The 17,546-nt window shown below is 45.7% G+C and overlaps 2 protein-coding genes across 7 annotated transcripts; one reads left to right on the top strand and one right to left on the bottom strand.

Moving 5' to 3' along the window:
• Positions 1-2,636: 2,636 nt before the first annotated feature.
• zbtb25 (zinc finger and BTB domain containing 25) lies at positions 2,637-12,621 on the bottom strand. 5 transcript variants are annotated; one of them, XM_044107093.1, is made up of 4 exons: positions 8,518-8,835; positions 6,635-6,814; positions 4,944-6,091; positions 2,637-4,824 (listed from the first exon to the last, which is right to left on the bottom strand). In XM_044107093.1, the coding sequence occupies exons 2-3, from the start codon at positions 6,805-6,807 to the stop codon at positions 4,993-4,995; spliced, it is 1,272 nt and encodes a 423-aa protein (XP_043963028.1). In that variant the 5' UTR covers positions 6,808-6,814; positions 8,518-8,835; the 3' UTR covers positions 2,637-4,824; positions 4,944-4,992. The 5 variants fall into 5 exon arrangements, with proteins under 5 accessions (XP_043963028.1, XP_043963027.1, XP_043963024.1 ...); XM_044107092.1 differs by having other exon boundaries at positions 4,956-6,091; XM_044107089.1 differs by adding an exon at positions 11,158-12,621 and having other exon boundaries at positions 2,638-6,091; positions 8,518-8,638.
• Positions 9,691-17,087, top strand: zbtb1 (zinc finger and BTB domain containing 1). Of its 2 annotated transcripts, none has more exons than XM_044107087.1 (2): positions 9,691-10,187; positions 12,672-17,087. In XM_044107087.1, the coding sequence occupies exon 2, from the start codon at positions 12,676-12,678 to the stop codon at positions 14,701-14,703; it is 2,028 nt and encodes a 675-aa protein (XP_043963022.1). In that variant the 5' UTR covers positions 9,691-10,187; positions 12,672-12,675; the 3' UTR covers positions 14,704-17,087. The 2 variants fall into 2 exon arrangements, with proteins under 2 accessions (XP_043963022.1, XP_043963023.1); XM_044107088.1 differs by lacking the exon at positions 9,691-10,187 and adding an exon at positions 11,245-11,368.
• Positions 17,088-17,546: the final 459 nt, after the last annotated feature.

Raw genomic sequence — 17,546 nt, 5'->3', positions numbered from 1 at the left:
CATCATTTATATTTGATGTTATTTATCTTTTATTCAGCAGCAGAAAAAAACTTCCTGACATCGTTTGTTTTTTAAGATTATTTTGAACATTAAAGGAAAAGATTGAAAAAGTTCCAACTATCAGATCATCAAGTCACTTCCTGTCTGAAAGCATCGCTTTTATTTTTCTTAACTTAAATCTGATCAGATATGATTTTTAGAGTGTAAAAAAGAGCAAATTGATTATTACATCAAATTTTTTTAAAATTATGTTTAATCATAAATTCAAAAATTTTTCCAAGTCCAAACAGATTGTATTACTTTTAGGTCAATTATAAGGGAGGAAAATGGAAAAAGAAATTTAAACAAACTTTATTATTTTCACTGTAAATCTGAGGAAAAATGTGAATAAAACCGGATCAGAACCAGCTGACCCATCACGTCTGCTGCAGCACAAAGTTTCCCTAAGAACCGTTTCCTTTCTTTTCTTTAAGTCTGAACCTCTGTGCACCCTGATGATGTCATCGAGCACGCATGATGATGTCATCAGGCATGAGGAGCGATCAGAGAGGAATAAAGCAGAACCTCACCTGGTTCCGTCCAGCTGATCCGATCCGTTTCTCCGACTGAGGGAAGCGCCGAGCTCACCTCTCCTCCTCATCCTCCTCATCCTCAGCTGATGATGCTGATGCTGCTGCATCGCCGCCTCGGTCTCCATGGCAACTGCACTGATTGGCGTTTCACACCGGTCTGTTGCTCAATAAGCTGACAGCAGCGCGGCAGGAAGTGACATCGCCTCAGGGGGCGAGGATTTTATTTCTTTTAACGAATTTCTGTCAGATTTCATCAGAAAGTCTCAAAACAAACAACACACACACACTCACACACACGCACACACACACAGAGAGAAGCTACAGATGCATGTAGGCAGAGGAAGGAGATTTAAAACATTTTATGTGACAGCAGAGAGAGAAGAGGAAGATGATTAAAATAGCAACATGGAGGCAGCAGCAGGTTCTGGTTCTACAACATCTGAGGTTCTGAACGTCTCAGAGAGACATGGAGACAAGATGGACGACCCGCCAGGTCTGGACCTGGACCTGGACCTGGACCTGGACCTGGACCTGGACCTGGACCTGGACCTGGACTGGACCGGACTGGACCTGGACTGGACCTGAACCTGACATGAAGGAGAGGAAAAGGCCAGGATTAATTTTTCCGGTTCACCTAAAGCCCAGATGGACTCAGGAAACCTGTGGAAGAAATTTCTCTGTTCAGAAGAAACCAAAACTGAAACAAGTTGGTTTTCCTGAACACACCGTGAAGCACGGTGGTGGCAGCATCATGCTGTGGGAGGATGGTCAGAGTTGATGGGAAGATGGATGGAACTAAATTAGGACAATCTTGGAAGGAAACCTTCAAAAAAAAAGACTGGCAGGGATGGTTAAAATGGCTTAGTCAAAGTCCAGAAAACTGATGTTCTCCATCCAGTCTGACTAAAATTAAGATGCTTTATAAAAAAAGAGGACAGAGTCACAGGAGCTAAATAGTAATAATAGCAATAATAATAATAATAATAATAATAATAATAATAATAATAATAATAATAATAATAAAGACATTTTATGGTATAAAAGTCTCAATTAGGTTGTTTTCTTCAGTTTCATTCCCAGTTTGTCTCTCAGTTACTAAATAAATCAGTTGATCTCAATATTTTATGCTTATTTTTATTTATTTCCGTTCTAAATGTTGAAATGTCAGGAACAAGTTAATAATTATTCTTTTATTTTGGTGGTTTTGATTCATTTTTAGACCAGCTGATTCTTGAAATCTAATAAATTAAAATTCCTGCTCCATCTGTCCCTGAACGCAGCACGGTTTGTTTTTGTTATGCTAATGATCAGATTAGATTTGATCAGAGTTAAAATAAATTATAAATGCAGATGAAAATGTTTATACGTTTATAGAAGCAGCAGAACTTCTTTCAGCAACAATCTGAAGCTGAAGTGGATCCTGGTTTTCTTCTCGTGTTTCTCTGACTTCCTGTCACACAGGAAATAAACCCCTCCGCTGTTTGACCGATCAGTAATCAATGATCAGTGATCGATGTGCAGCAGGTCTTCATCCTCCTGATTATGTTTATTTTTAAAGGTGTGAAGAAGAGCAGCAGCTTTTGTTTCTATAGAGATGGAGAGTAAAAATACCCCCATCTGTCCCTAAGCAACAGCGCGGCGACCAAGCCGAACGCTGAGTCCGAAAGGCATTCTGGGAAATGGAGGCAAACTTGGGCTTTATTTCTACACGCTGGTTTCATGTGCAGACAGGTGGGAACTGATCAGCGCCACCTGCAGGTGACAAAGGTAATGTTTTATTGCACGATATTGTGACGTTTTTACTACAAAAAACTCAATCAGAATAAAAATGAGTTAATTTGTTACATCTGAGTGAAAAAGCTTCATGTTTTCAGATGAGCTGATTGTAACGTAAATTTACTTAAATGTAACTAAATATGATGAAAAATTAGAGAAACAAGACAAAAATAGTTTAATTCTGTTCATCCTCATTTTAAAGATGAATCATTGAGCAGTTTCTGTTTTAAATGTTGTTTTTTTCCTCTGATAATTTACTTGTTTTCTACTTTTAGTTTCCTGTAGCAGTTGGGAATTTACCGGAAATATTTCTGCAGTTCTTACCAGATGCAAACAAAAATCCTAATTAATGTTTTTAATTTATCACCTTAAGTTGAACACAGAGATCCTGAAGTTAAAGGAAAATAATCAGTTTGTTTAGCTGAATAAATCACTGAAATCTGTCACTGGTTTAGGTATAACAATATGAATCAGTGATAAAATAAAACTAATAAATAGTAAAAAATATTAATAAAATAAAACTTTTAGTAATAGTCATAATTCTGCATTTGTTTTGATGTATTTATGATTTTTTATTTAAAGATGCTTCCCTTTAAATGTCTCAAACACTTTTCTCGGTCCTCTGCTGCCCCCTTCTGGTCTGAGCCTGCCAGTGCACCCAGAGGTCCGCTGTTTTTCGGGTCATTTTATTCTAAATAAATCACATTTTTAGCTCATTTCTATTAGAATAATTCATTCATTTTCGACCAAAGAAGTTCCTGAGTGATCGACTCTCTGACTGGACGAGGGAGAATTAAAGATCTGCGACGTGATTGGTGGAAAAAGGACATTTATTTACAAAACATTTCCATCGATGAAAAACAAAACGTGTACAAAAACACGTCGACACTGAACTTCTTGTTGTTATGGTGACACACGGAGAGAAAGACGACAGTCACGCATTCAGTGGCCCATGACTGGACCGTCCTGGTCATGTGACCTCTGACCCCAGCAGCAGCAAAGAGCTTTAAAGGAGCATTCTGGATTTCTTTTTCTGATTTTACAGCTAATCTGAATGGGATTATTGACTATGAATTAACACACCTGATCGATTCTGACTCTGCTGTCCTCCAGTCAGATCTCTGAAGCAGAAACTGATCCCAGGCCGCAAACTTTCAAAAGTACCAGAAAATAAAACATCGTCATGGCTGCAGAACCGAAACACAGCCTGTAAACATCTGACTGATCTAACTCTGGTGAAAAGTAAGTACACCCCATAAAATCTGTGCCTTGAATTCTGTCCGGTCCAATCAGCTCTCTGGACTTTGACTAGGCCATTGAAACACCTTCATTCATGTTTCCATTGACGACCCGGTTTGGTCAAAAACCTTCAGGATACAGAGAAGTTTATGCAAAACAAGCCCACATCATGACCCCTCCACCACTGTGTTTACAGTCAGGAAAAAGGCCAGCTGTGTCCCAACCTGGCTCAGGGTCATGACCTTTGACCTTTTCTTCTGAATGAGGCCTTTAACAGACCATTTCTGTGATTTGAGACTGAATTTGCTAGAAAGTTCACTAACAGGAAGATCTGTGACATGTTTTCCTCTGGAGGATGATGGACCTCAGACAGTTTGACCTTTGAACTTCAGACAGTTCGACCTTGGAACCCTTCCCAGGTTAAAGAGCAGCAACACAGCCTCACTGTGTGAAAATCTGAGGCTGATTTGGATCCATTTTGAGATGCTGAAACCACCAGAAAATGAGAAAAATGTTTAAATGGATCCATGACTAGTTGGACTAAATATGTTCTAATTTTCTTATGTTGTTTGTGTCGGTTACAGCGGACGTTAGCAATGTTAGCCTATAAACAAAATATAAGATGCTAAGGAAGAGAGCTTAGCTAAAGCTAATAGTCATAGTTTAGGTTTTGGCTCTTGTTTTTACCTAAACCAAAACCATTAGTTATAGTTAATGATTTTAGCTAATGTTGCTAGCTAGATTTAACACCATTAGCCAGAAATAGCAACATTAGCTACAGTTAACATCATTAACTAGAGCTAATACCATTAGCTAAAGCTAACGCTCCAGTTCAAATTGAAGGGCTTCAACATTGTTCAGTGTTTCTGTTCTGTCTTGTTGGAGCTAGCTTCATAGCAGCTAGCTCAGCATATGTCATCTACCCAGGATGCATTGCAGTGTAAACATCAAGATGAAGTCAGTGTGACAATATTTAGTGAACTTTTACTGTGTTGTGTTCACATCTGATGTGTGAAACGTTTCTGTCCTGAAGTCTGCTGTCAGAACTGACGTGGTTCTGTAAGGTGGGGTGTACTTTCTTTCCACCAGGACTCCGCTCCAGATCCAGGAGCTGATTGGTCAAAAAGCTGCAGATTGTCACGAAGCTTGGAGCTGCCAGGCGGCCGTCGGTCATCAAGGCAAGGCTGTCTGATGATGAAGAGCTGGCCCAGCATCCTCTTCCTCACAACCGGACGTTCTACCGAGATGAGGATGACGTAATCATCATCATCATCAGCAGCAGCAGCAGCAGCAGCTGGAGCATTCCACAAAGTTCAACACAAAGAGAGAAACTCAGAGAATGACTGGCTTACTCACACACTCACACACCTGCACAGGTACACAGTCCCCGGTGATGACATCATCATCACTCCACGGGAACGCCGTCCACGCTCTCCTGGGACACCTCGGAGTCCAGCGAGTAGCAGGAGCTGCCGTTGTCCTGCGTGTCCCGGTTGGCGTCCTCGCAGAGCGCGGCCGAGGCCCCGTCCCCTCCGCCCGGCTCGCCGGCGGCGGCGTCGCAGAAGTGGGCGGAGCCCTGGAAGAGCTGGCTGCAGAGGCGGTTGTAGCGGTGGAAGCGGCCCGGCTTGCCGGTGTGGCTGTACATGTGTTCCTGTAGCTGGCTCTTGTGGGAGAAGCGCAGGCTGCAGACGGCGCAGGCGATCTTCCGCTTGCGGGAGTGGAGGACGGTGGGGGCGGGGCTTGTGCCGCCGTCGCCGTCGCCGCGGCTCCGCCTCAGCTCTGCCGCCAGCTGGTTGGCGAGCACCTGACTCTGCCGCAGCGCCTCCTCCAGGCAGCCGGCGTCCAGCGGCTCCGCGGCGCCCGGCAGCGGCTCGTCGGCGCCAGGCGGTGGCAGCCCGTCCATGAGGCTTGCGGGGTCCAGGGCGTGGCTGAACAGGTGCTCCCTCAGGTCCTCCGGCGAGGAGCAGCGCTCCCCGCAGCGCGGGCACTGCAGCAGCAGGGGGCGCCCTTTGAACAGCGGGCTGCCGCCCTGAGGGCCCCCATCCTCCGCCTCGCCGTCCTCCTCCTCTACCTGCTCCTGCTTGATGCGCCCGGAGACGTCCGAGTCGTCCGCCGACGTCACGGAGCAGATGTTGCGCAGCGCCGCCTGCTGGTGGTCCTGTGGGACGGCGTCCAGTCCCACGGCAAGGGATAGCTGGGACCGCGGCTCAGGTGCCGCCCGGGACGCTGCGGCGGCCTTGGGGACGCCCGGCGTGTCTTTGCTGGCCAGCTGGGAGGAGATCTGGATGCCGTACAGGTTGGACATGCGGACGCCGTCGGCGGCGGCATCGGCCGCGGCGTCGCCCGGCTTGCGGCACAGCTGGTAGGCGTGCAGGAACTTGATGCCGTCCTGCAGCCGGCTCTGGTCCACCGGCTGCTTGGGACACATCCCGGTGTACATGATGTGCAGCAGGTAGCTGAAGACGTCTGGCTGGATGTCGGTGGGCTGGATCTTTATACATTCACTGAGGAGGCAGGAGGTCAAAGGTCACTGCAGGATCTAAAACAATACATCAACTAAAATCTGAAATCATCTGGATTAAATAAACTTGTATAATCACATTTACATCAAAAATATGCTAATAATTAGCATGAAGATAACAGACCACTTATTAGTTGATCAACATAATCTCTGATTAGATTGGGATTAGTTAATCTCTGAGATTAACTAATCCCAATCAGCATAAACTGGTCCAAATGCAAATTAAAAATAAAAATTCAGTCCAAATGAAGAATAAAAATCTAAATCAGGACCAGCTGAGAGTCGAGATAAATTCAACCTGAGTAAAATGATCTGGCTTCAGTCAGGATCAACTAAACCTAATTAGGATGAACAAATCCAACAAATCTAATCTAGATTATATGATCATCTGATCCTAATCAATGAATCTGAAATTGATTAAAACTCCTGAGTCAATCATTTATCATCATATTAATCACCCAGTTTCTTCTTCTGCCCCTCAGAGTTCTTGTAGTTTTCTGAGCTGAACATCCTCAGGTGTTTTTACCTGGACTGGTGGATGAAGATCATCTTGAAGTAGTTGGAGAAAGCGGCCAGAACGGCCCGGTGGGCCTTGAAGTAGACGTTACCGATGGCAACGGTGCAATCGCACAGGAAGCCGAACTCTCTCTGCACGTTGAGCTGCTGCAGCAGGAAGAGGCTGTGGGACGACACCTCCATGGCCCGCCTGGAACGCAGAACTGGGTCAGAACCGGGTCAGAACCCGACCTACACGACCCAAACAGAACTTCATACTTTCATCTCACTCTGTTTCACTTTCTGACAGCTGCAACAATGCGTAACCATGGTAACAAGGTATCATTTTTTATGACTAATTTGTATCTTAGAAGTTCAAATATGACCTGAACTTTGACCCCAAATCCCAGAGGATCGTCTCCCCTCCTCCAGCTTCTCTCCAACCAAACGGCAGGTTGGAAGAGCAGCAAAAGCAAAGGGGCTGGATTAGCAGAGCTAGCCTTGAATATCATCTCTGCTACCTGCTAGCATGTCATCATGGTCATGTGACCGTCATACAGCAACAGCCTTCAGTCAGAGGCCTCCTCAGAACCGTTGCGACACTGACTGCTGCTGGACATCCATAGCATCATCATCCATAACGACTTTGATGACATCAGTTGTGGAAACATTAAGTTTTTTTGTATTGAATATTTCATTAAATTTGAGCTTTAAATTTCAGTCAAATTCTTAAAACTTGAAAAGGAGATAAAGTTAAAGTGATCAGAAGAATTTATAAACCATGATTTAAAAAATGTTATTTTTATTTTGACAATAAATTCTGATTATTGATGTTTGATCACCTGGATCGTCTCCTGCTGGTTTCATGAAAACGTCAATAAATGTCAATAAGTCAAAACCATAACATGCAGTTATTGATTACTAATGATTAAAAAAAATACTTTTTTAACAGCAATAATCAACTTTCTCTCTGTGACTCCAGTAACATGAAGTCACAGGAGAAAAATCTACAGAAAGGTAATAATTTTTTAAATGTTGTAACAAACAAACAAACAAATAAATAAATGAATAAAGTTTCAAGTCCATATCTTCTAGTTTGGATCATTGTTTTATTTAAAACCAATTGAAATTAAATTTAACCAGCATTAATATTTCCTAATGTTATATTAAATGTCTCAGACATGGTGGTCAGAGGTGATCTGCAGCCTGAGGGAGTCCCACCCAGACTGGGATCACTGGGAAAAGCTCCAGTACCAAACGGCGACTCTCCTGCAGAACCCTCCATCAAAATGATCTGTCCTATAAACAGAGCTTGAGTTTTATTTTGAAGGGCCAAAAGCTGAACTCATGTTGGGCCTCAGATTTCTGTGCATCGCCTCTGGACAGTTTCCAGCATCCGTAACCATGGTAACGGGCAGCTTCCTGAGCTTTGCGGCCTCTGTTGTGCCTCTCTTCTCTGTGTTTGTGAACACACACCTGAACACACACCTCACGTGTCCGCTGCTAGGTATCTGAGCTGAGACGTGCACGCGCAGAACCTGGGCACACCTGTCCACGGCAGGTGGCCCCGCCCACCTCCAAAACCCCTGACCAGCTGGACATGTGACCTCCTGACTGAAGGTCACCAGCAGGATGCCAGAGCACGCGCGCAGAGGAAGAGGAGCAGGATGAAGATCGAGGGTGGTCGTCAAGCACAGCCGACGCGCGTGCACGCCGCGTCGCGCCCGTTAGGCTACAGCCTCCATCCATCCATCCCGCTCTCCTCCACACACACACACACACACACACACACATACACACACGTCCCCATCAGCGACACCGCGCAAACACAGGCCCGCGAGCACGCGCTCCGAGTCCCGCACACGCGCTCGGCCGGCGCTTGTCGCGCACGCGCAGGCTTAATCAGTCTCTTACCGCAGAAACGAGTAGATTGTCTTCAGGAGCCGATTTGCTGCTGCAGACGTGATCTCGCGAAGAGCCGCGTCACGTCTCGCGAGAGAACGGGTCAAAAGGGCTCTCTGGTCACGTGAACTCGCTGTAAAGCCAAATAAATCCTAGTTAATAATCAATAATCATCCAAAGCAAAGACTCTAACAAAATGACAAAGATTTCTATTTAATTTTAAGGTTAAAATCTTTAAAACACAAATATAATTGAAGTAATAAATCTTATTATTATTATTGTCAATAATATTTCTGGGAGCTGGAACCAGAGATTGTTTCCAGGCTTATATGGAAGTCTGAAAATGCCAAATAAATAAATTAGTTAAATAATAATAATAATAATAATAATAATAATAATAATAATAATAATTTACATAAACTTAAAATAAATACTTGTATAGTTTTTCATTGATATATGCTTTTCTTTATGGAAACAATTTATTGTAAATAAGAATGTGTTTTAGTAACTCACCGAGTTAAATAAAGATTACATTAAAAAATATACATTTTGGTCTTTGCTCTGATGGACCGAATTCAGGAGCTTTTGATCCAAACTCCAACAGTATGTCTGGGGAAAAGCTCCAGCCTTCATAGCTGGGCTATTTAACACCAGCCAGCCTATGAAGCACGGTGGTGGCAGCATCATTCTGTAGCTGCCCATCCAACCTGACCAACCAAGCCAGCAGAGACCCAGGCAGGGATCACTGCTAAAGGTGCAAAGGGTGTGAATACTTTTTCTTAGCTGCAATGTATTAAGATCCCTGATAAATTTAAGTGTGAATTATTTTTCTAATATTAACGTTTGTTTTGACTAGGACATGAAGATTAGGGTGATGTAAGGAGGCTTTTTGTCTCTATAGGGGATCTCCTGTAGAGGTCTGTGTTGCAGCAGAATTATAAGCCTCTGAATACAAAGAGATATCTTCATTCTTGTTCACACAATCAGCTCTACAGGCTCTAGAACAGGGGGCCCCAAAGTGGGTCCTGGAGGGCCGGCATCCTGCATGTTTTAGTCTCTCCCTGGTTTAACGCCCCTGAATCAGATGATGGCTGTTAGGAGACATAAAAAGAACATTGACCTGCTGAAAAGGTTATTACTATCAGGGAGAGAACTAAAACGTGCAGGATGCCGGCCCTCAAGAACCCACGTTGGGCCCCCCTGCTCTAGACCATAACCAGTCGTCTTTATAAAACAAGAAAATAAAACAGACAGGACAATTGTGATTTGGTTGTTTTTTCAAAAATAAATTACTTTCAGAAATATATGTTTTGCTTTTCCATTCAAACGTTTTTTAACAAAGGCAAGTTTTAAACTCATGACAGTTTTTAAACATCAAAACAGCCTCAGAATTTGCTAATGCCTCTGGCCGGCTCAGCTTGCTAATGAGGTTAGCAGCTAGCACAGCTTGGTGGAGAACCGGATGCGTTTTATTTTGACACTCTTCAGTGACGGTGCGGCACTCAGTGCGGAAGTTCTATCATCCTGCAGGAGGAGAGAAAGGAGAGGCGCCGCTTCGTCTCAACTTTCCGCCCGAAACGCAACAACCTGTCCCGGCAGGAAAAAGCTCCGTCTCCCCGGTAACCGCAGCCCCTCCGCCGCCGACAGAAGCAGCTCGTTCGCGGGCTTCCGTCAGACTTCGGGTGAGTTAACGACTTCCTGGCCGGTCCGCGAAGCTGCCTGCTCGGCTACAGCGGAGGGAAAACGGCCTGCTGCAGAGTGCGGTGGCAGTGCGGGGGTGGCGGGTCGTTTGCGGGAGAGATGTGGCTCTGTAACGCCGCTGTCTGCGTTCAGTCAGGTCGTATCCGGGACGGATTTTCAAAATAAGTGTCGCTTTAGAATGTAAAAAAAATAAAAATAAAAAAAAATTGTAAATATAAAAAACGTTTGTAAATCAATTACATAGATTATAATAAAGTTTATAATATTTATTTAGTAAGGTAATTAATTTACACATTAAATTGAATTATAACTCTAGTATAAATCTAAATGTTGTTTGGGAACATTATAAGTTTCAGAAAGCACTTTCTTTAAAGTGTTTTCTCACTGCCGTCATATAGTCCCCAGGCCAACCATGTCTTCCTCTTTTGTAAAACAGTCTCTCTCTCTCTCTCTCTCTCTCTATATATATATATATATATATATATATATATATATATATATATATATATATATATATATATATAGAGAGAGAGAGAGAGAGAGAGAGAAATATATAGAGAAATATATATATATATGTGTGTGTGTGTGTGTGTGTGTGTGTGTGTATACTAGAAAGAAGAAAAACGTTTCCCAACGGCATGTAATCTAATGTGTATTTTTGAAATGCTTTCATTAGGAGTATAATGGAACCAAAGTTGAAAAAAGCTTATTTTGATTTTATGACCTAAATACAAAAGAATTCTCATCTTAATTGATGCGTGCATTTAAACGTTTTATATAAGTATTGTTTTATTTCTATAATTTATTTGTTGATATATTTTGTTGCTTTGTGGTTGGTACTTTCTAGTTGTTAGCTACAAATAGGGCTTACAGATCAATATTGCATAAATATTTGAACCTGGATGATGAAAATGTAATACTTTCTTTCCCGTGGTGCCTCACGGTACTAACCTCCGATTAGAACTGCGTGTTGTTCCTTGTTATGATCTTTTACTTTGAAAGTCCTACTTCGGTAACTTCCCGTGCAGGCTAGGCTAACACGTAGCTTCCCGCAGCTAGTTACTGATCTCCATTTTAGCTTCGGAGCGCCGCCGGCCTTTCGAAGCTTTCCGACCCCGAACGTAGCCCGTCCTCGCCTCGCAGTGCGTGGAGCTGACAGCCGGTAAGTGCGTGGCTGCTCCCGCAGTAGTTCTGCGGTCGTGGGCGTCTCGTTGGGGCTAAACAAGCTCCTGGAGACTGAATGACGTCTTAATTCTCTGTTTTTTATCACGGAGTTCCTAGGTAAAGGAGGCAAAGGAAGCAAAACTTTGTCCAAATATTTGAACAAAACACAGAACATGATTTGAAATGATAAAATAATCTTGATTATTATTAGAAAGGTAAAGTTGTGGACCATCCTCAGTGGGCTGGTCCAAACATTTCGGAGAACCAACCACAGATTTAATGTAGATGTTGTCTCACATGTGATCCAGAACCGCATCATTCCGTCCAGAACTTCTTGTTCTTCTGTGGTCATCGTGATGAGAACATCTTGTATTTTTGCAGGATAAATTTCTGCTTTCCGTCATTTGGACCAGGACCTCTAGTTTCATTAGCAGCCTCAGTCCTTCCAGAACCTCCAGGACCTGCAGCTGTTCTGTGGACTCTGGTTCTGGTTCTGATGTCCCCATGCTTCGTTTCCATTTCAGTTTTTGTTTGATGAGTTTTCCTCTGAACATCAGGTTTCAAGTCCTGCCACAGTTTCTCACTTTGACTAGGCCATTCTAGCCCAATAATCTGCTTTGATTTAAACCAGGCTCCTAAGGTTTTAAATATGGATGCAATGATAACAAACGCAAGTTTTAATTTTTATTCATGCAATAATTGCATTGAATTTCCACAACTAGAATCGGTTGGATGGGGAACCGAGTTCTGCCCAGAGTTGCAACATTTTCTCAGTTTTCAGCTGAAAATATCAAAAGCAGAAAAGTTTGATGTTTTTCTTAGTTTGAAAACCTTAGAAATAATTTAAACATTTATTGCAGGAGAAATTCGATGAAAAACGTGTTCAGGGGGATGTTGAGGTCTAGTTGCTAAATATTGCACTGGATTTTTTTTCAAGGTATCAGAGTAAAGGGGGTTCTCCCACAGATCAGCTGGACGTGTGGGAAAGGTCAAAGGTTATGAACACTTCTGCAATATGCAGGAATCTTGACTCAACATGATATATTCAGATTACTGAGATGTTTCACATTCCAGCCTGATGGGCCTTCATAGCTGGTTTGTGTCGGTAAGAGGTCTCACTCAGACCAATCCTCGGAGGAGGCTCACATGAATCTGGTTTGTGCAGCAGAAGGTGGTTTCCTGCCCTGCAGCAGGGCTGGAAACCCCCCAGAGGTCGAATGCTGTGATGACTCGGGTTAAATGTTGCTGAGTCATTGCGGGACTCTTCAGGCGTTAACCGTGTGTTCCTGCGTCGTCTCCAGGGCGATGGCGAGGCCGAGCCACAGCGATCACGTCCTCCAGCAGCTCAACAACCAGCGGGAGTGGGGCTTCCTGTGCGACTGCCTCATCGCCATCGGCGACATCTACTTCAGGGCCCACAAGGCCGTGCTGGCGGCCTGCAGCTCCTACTTCCGGATGATGTTCATCCGCGACCAGCAGGGGGCGGGCCACCTGGACCTCAGCAACATGCAGATCAGCGCCGAGTGCTTCGACCTCATCCTGCAGCTCATGTACCTCGGCCGCATCGTGGTGGGCAGCTACGAGTTCGAGGAGCTGAAGGCGTCCATGTCCTACCTGCAGATGTACTACATCCCCGACTCGCTGGAGGACCTCCGAGACATCCGCAGCTCCAACCTCACCCCGTCTTCCTCCGCCTCTTCCTCCTCCTCCTCTTCCTCCAGCTCCTCCACCGGCGTCTCTGGAGGGAAGATGATGTTCGGAGTGCGGATGTACGAGCAGCAGAGGTCCACGGCGCCAGAGGCGGAGCTTCTACCGAAGGCGACGACCAGCAGCAGCGCAGGGCGCCCAGCTGTTCCCGTAGCTGCCAGCAGGGCGGCGCCAGCAGTAGCGGTGGCAGTGGAGGAGGTGGCTAGCACAGCTTTGATCGTGGCTCCGCCCACAGCGGACAGCGGCGCCGAGCAGCCATGTGACCTGAGGAAGCGGCCCGGCGGCAGAAGTTCTGCTCTCAAAGACCGGCCCAGATTCGGCCGGACCTACACCTGCGACGACTGCGGCTTCGTCTTCAGCTGCGAGAAGCTGCTGATCGAGCACATCCTGACCTGCACCAACAGGAAGGCCTACCACCCGCCCAGAGGCAACGGCGAGGGCGACAACAGCTCCGGCAAGGGGGAGAGCTCCGCCTCCGAGAGCGCCGAGGAGCAGAGAGTCGTCTGTAAGGGCGAGGACGACTGGGCCGACGGTCGGGCCGACTCGGAGCTGCCCGTCAGGTCGCTGGCGGCCGGCAGCGACAGCGAGCCCGGCTCCACCCGCAGCATCAAAACGGAACCGGAGGAAGGCCTGTTCCCTGAGATCGAGACGGTCCAGGTGGGCGACTCGCTGAGGGAGAGGATGGGTTTGACCCGCGAGTCGGAGCCGGGAGTGTCGGGTCTGGAGAGCTGCAGCCAGTCGGCCGAAGGTCACCTGCCGAGCAGCAGCGACTCCGGGATCCCCGCTAAACTCCGGAAGGTCAAGGATGAGAAGCAGGAAGCCGACTGCGCTCCCTGCGAACTCTGTGGCGCTCTTCTGACGGAGGAGGACAAGTCCCCCCACTACCTGTCCAACCACATGGGCCACATATGCGCCTGTGGGCGGTGCGGCCAGGTTCTGATCAAAGGCCGGCAGCTGCAGGAACACGCCGAGCGCTGCGGCGAGTCCCACGGCGCCGAGTCGGACTCCCACGGGGAGGACGAGTTGTCGCTGCTGGGGGAGCCTCAGGGGATGGACGAGGGTCTGCTGGACGCCGCCGACCTGGCCTGCCCTCACTGCGGCCTGCTGTTCCAGAACGAGAGCCTGGCGCTCGAGCACGCCTTGACCTGTCACGAACAGGACTTGTTTCGGCCCGTGGCTCTGGAGGAGGGCGGGGAGCCCGACCACCGCCGCAAACACTTCTGCAGCATCTGCGGCAAAGGCTTCTACCAGCGCTGCCACCTGCGGGAGCACTACACCGTCCACACCAAGGAGAAACAGTTCACCTGCCAGACCTGCGGCAAGCAGTTCCTGCGGGAGCGCCAGCTGCGGCTGCACACCGACATGCACAAGGGCATGGCGCGCTACGTGTGTCCCGTCTGCGACCAGGGAACCTTCCTGAAGCACGACCACGTCCGCCACATGATCTCACACCTGTCGGCCGGAGAAACCATCTGCCAGGTGTGCTTCCAGATCTTCCCAGGCGGCGAGCAGCTGGAGAAGCACATGGACGTCCATCTGTACATCTGTGGAGTCTGCGGGGAGAAGTTCCGGCTCCGCAAGGACATGAGGAGCCACTACAACTCCAAGCACACCAAGAGACTGTAAGGCGTCTGCAGGGTCTGCGGCGTCTGCAGGGACTGCAGGGTCTGCGGCGTCTGCAGGGTCTGCGGCGTCTGCAGGGTCTGCGGCGTCTGCAGCTCCTGCTCTCAGAAGCCATAAATGTGAGAACAAATCAAGCACTTGAACACCAAAAAGTTGACTTTGAATCTGCACTTTGAAGCTCGATGCAGAACCTGATCAGGTGTTCAGACTGCGAGCAGCGCGGCTGCTGATTGGTCGCTTCAGACCAGTAAAGACTGGAAGGATCACGCTGCTGAAACTGATCCGACCCGGTCCAGAGGATGTTTAGTTCTGTTTGAACAGGGAGAAAAAGTCCAGAATGCAGCAGGTTGTAGAACCGGGTCGGAACAGTCTCATGGTGCCGCTCGCAGTTTGAACTCCAGCACCGGGTTTTAACTCCCACAGCAGAACGGTTCTGATTGGTTCACCTGTGAGGAGCTGCTCAGGTGAGGTCACTTCCTGTTTGGACTGTTGTTGTTTCTGTTCTTAGCCTTGATACCGACCCGTTTTCCAGAATACTAAACGTTTCTGCAGCTGTTTGGGTTTCAGGTTCTGGTTCTCTAATGTGTGCCTTTGCTGTCAAATCAGAACTCCAAGAAGAAAACACTAGAACCAGTTGGTCAGAACCGGCCCAACTGGTCTGATCTGGGACTGCCATGCCTTAGCATCTTCATCACTTCCTGCACAGAACCAGAACCGGTCCTTACACTGACCAACAGAACCGACTCAAACCAGTTAAAACAGAACAGTTTCTGATTAAAACCAGATGATTTCACACATCCTGAGTCCGGTTTCAAACGTTTGGACCTTCAGAACATCAGCCGAGTCCAGAATCAGCAGGTTCTGTCGGTCCAGATGGTTCTGTCGGTCCAGATGGTTCTGATGTTCCCGTTAACCACAGAATCTCCCTGAGGCTCTGGCATATTGTGAGACTCGAGCAAAAATCAGAACCTCGTGGTTCTGATCCGGTTCGGGGGCCGTTTGTGGCCCAAAAACTTTTCCGGAAAAGTAAAAATTTGACCAAAGAGAAAAACTTCTGTATAAAAAGCACCTTATTTATTTTTTAATATCGTCAATATTTAATTTTAGTGCAAATAAATAAACATTTTTCAGTCTAAATCAAACTTGTCCGACCCGTTTCCTGGTTCTGTTGTCAGACAGAACCAGGAAAACAATGGAGAAAATGTAATTCATTTAAGAAATTAATCCAAATAAATTATATAGTTTAATGATTATTTCAAATTTTAGTCTAATATAAATAAAAATGTATATTTTAACTAGATAAAATGTAAAACAGAATATTGTGACTCCAGGTACTTTAATATTGATTCATGTTGCTAAACGTGAATATTATAATTAAAATCATTTATTTTAATAATAATGATGCACTGATATAAAATTTGTGTCCATATTTAACAGTATTAAATATATTTTTCTTCCCTTTCTCCGTTGAGGCCGTTTCTTCGCTGTGCAGTTAAATACCCACAATCCTTTGCTGCATCACCATCAGTCACATGACCAGAGGCCTGAAGCTCCGCCCCCTTTACAAACAAATGGCAACAAAATGTCAGTTAATATCAGTTATTGTTGATGATGATTTATCATCCTTCCTTAACGATATTAATCCATTTTTTTCTCCGAAGAGTTTTTGCGGCGCTAGTGGCTCGTATCTTCTTCCGACAGTCGGCAGGCGGGGGGGACGGGGGGGGGGGGGGGGGGGGGGTGGGCTGGACCGGGATTCGAACCCGCGGCGTCCTCCAAGCGCGGGGCGTGCTAACCCCCTGCGCCACCGCAGCATGCCCCTATTAATCCATATTTTTGTTGCGACTTAATAAATTATTATTGATGATTTTACTAGTATTTATGTTTTACCACTTACATTAAAATGTTTGGTGTTTTAAATTATTGGCTGTTTTATTCCTGAAGCTGCTTGTTGCTCACAGAGTGGCGCCGTTGAGGGATCGTTTCTACGGTAACGAAGCTGATTCGCGTCTGTCACACTCATCTCAGTCATCTTCCTGGTCCGGTTGGTTCTGGTCGGTTCTAACTGGGGCGGAACCAGACGGCAGATGTTTAATCTGGTTCTGCTGGTTCTGGTTCTGGTTTCACAAGCAGAACTGTTAATCTAATTATGGGTCGATTTTCTCTGAGTTTTTTCCTTCCTGTCAGGCGTCGTCATGGCGACCTAGAGGGAAAAATTGGCACCAATTTTATTGAAACTTTATTTTTAAAATCAAACTAGTTGAAGTTGATTTCTGCTGCAGGTTCTGGCTTTTGGTCCGATCCGCTGGTTCTGTTGCGGTTCCGGGTCCAGTTTCATTTTCTGTTCTGGTTCTACTCTCAATAAACCAAGTGATCTTCTGTTTCAAGCTGCAGCGTTTGTTTGATGAAAATCTTTCTCATCCTCTCGTCAATTATTACATTTATTTTCATTTTTCATATCAAATATTTTATCAAAAATATTCCCACATTAATTTACAGGTAAATTACATATTTTCTCTCTAACTGAAGAATATTATTTTCCATGAGTATTTATTGAAATTTAATGGTAGTTTACGTGAACTTGGCTTCTTCTGTGAATCTCCAAGCCGTTGAGCTGCTGCTCTGTGGAGCCCCCTGGAGGCCATCAGGGGCATTTTAATGCTCATCACTTCACTAAAGAAATCCATCCTCTGGATAAATATTAGCAAACAGACCCGGCTCTGTTTTGGAGATAGAAAACGGAGTAAATTTCAGCCCAAAAACTCTGAAACTTTACTCTTAATCTCAGATGTTTTCTAGATAATTCTTGAGTTGAGGCCAAATTTGATGGAAAAAAATGAAACTTT

This window comes from Gambusia affinis, linkage group LG22 (genome assembly GCF_019740435.1).
Source record: "Gambusia affinis linkage group LG22, SWU_Gaff_1.0, whole genome shotgun sequence".
Lineage (NCBI taxonomy): Eukaryota > Metazoa > Chordata > Actinopteri > Cyprinodontiformes > Poeciliidae > Gambusia > Gambusia affinis.
Note: the sequence above shows the minus strand (reverse complement) of the source record. Positions and strands in the feature narration are given on the sequence as shown.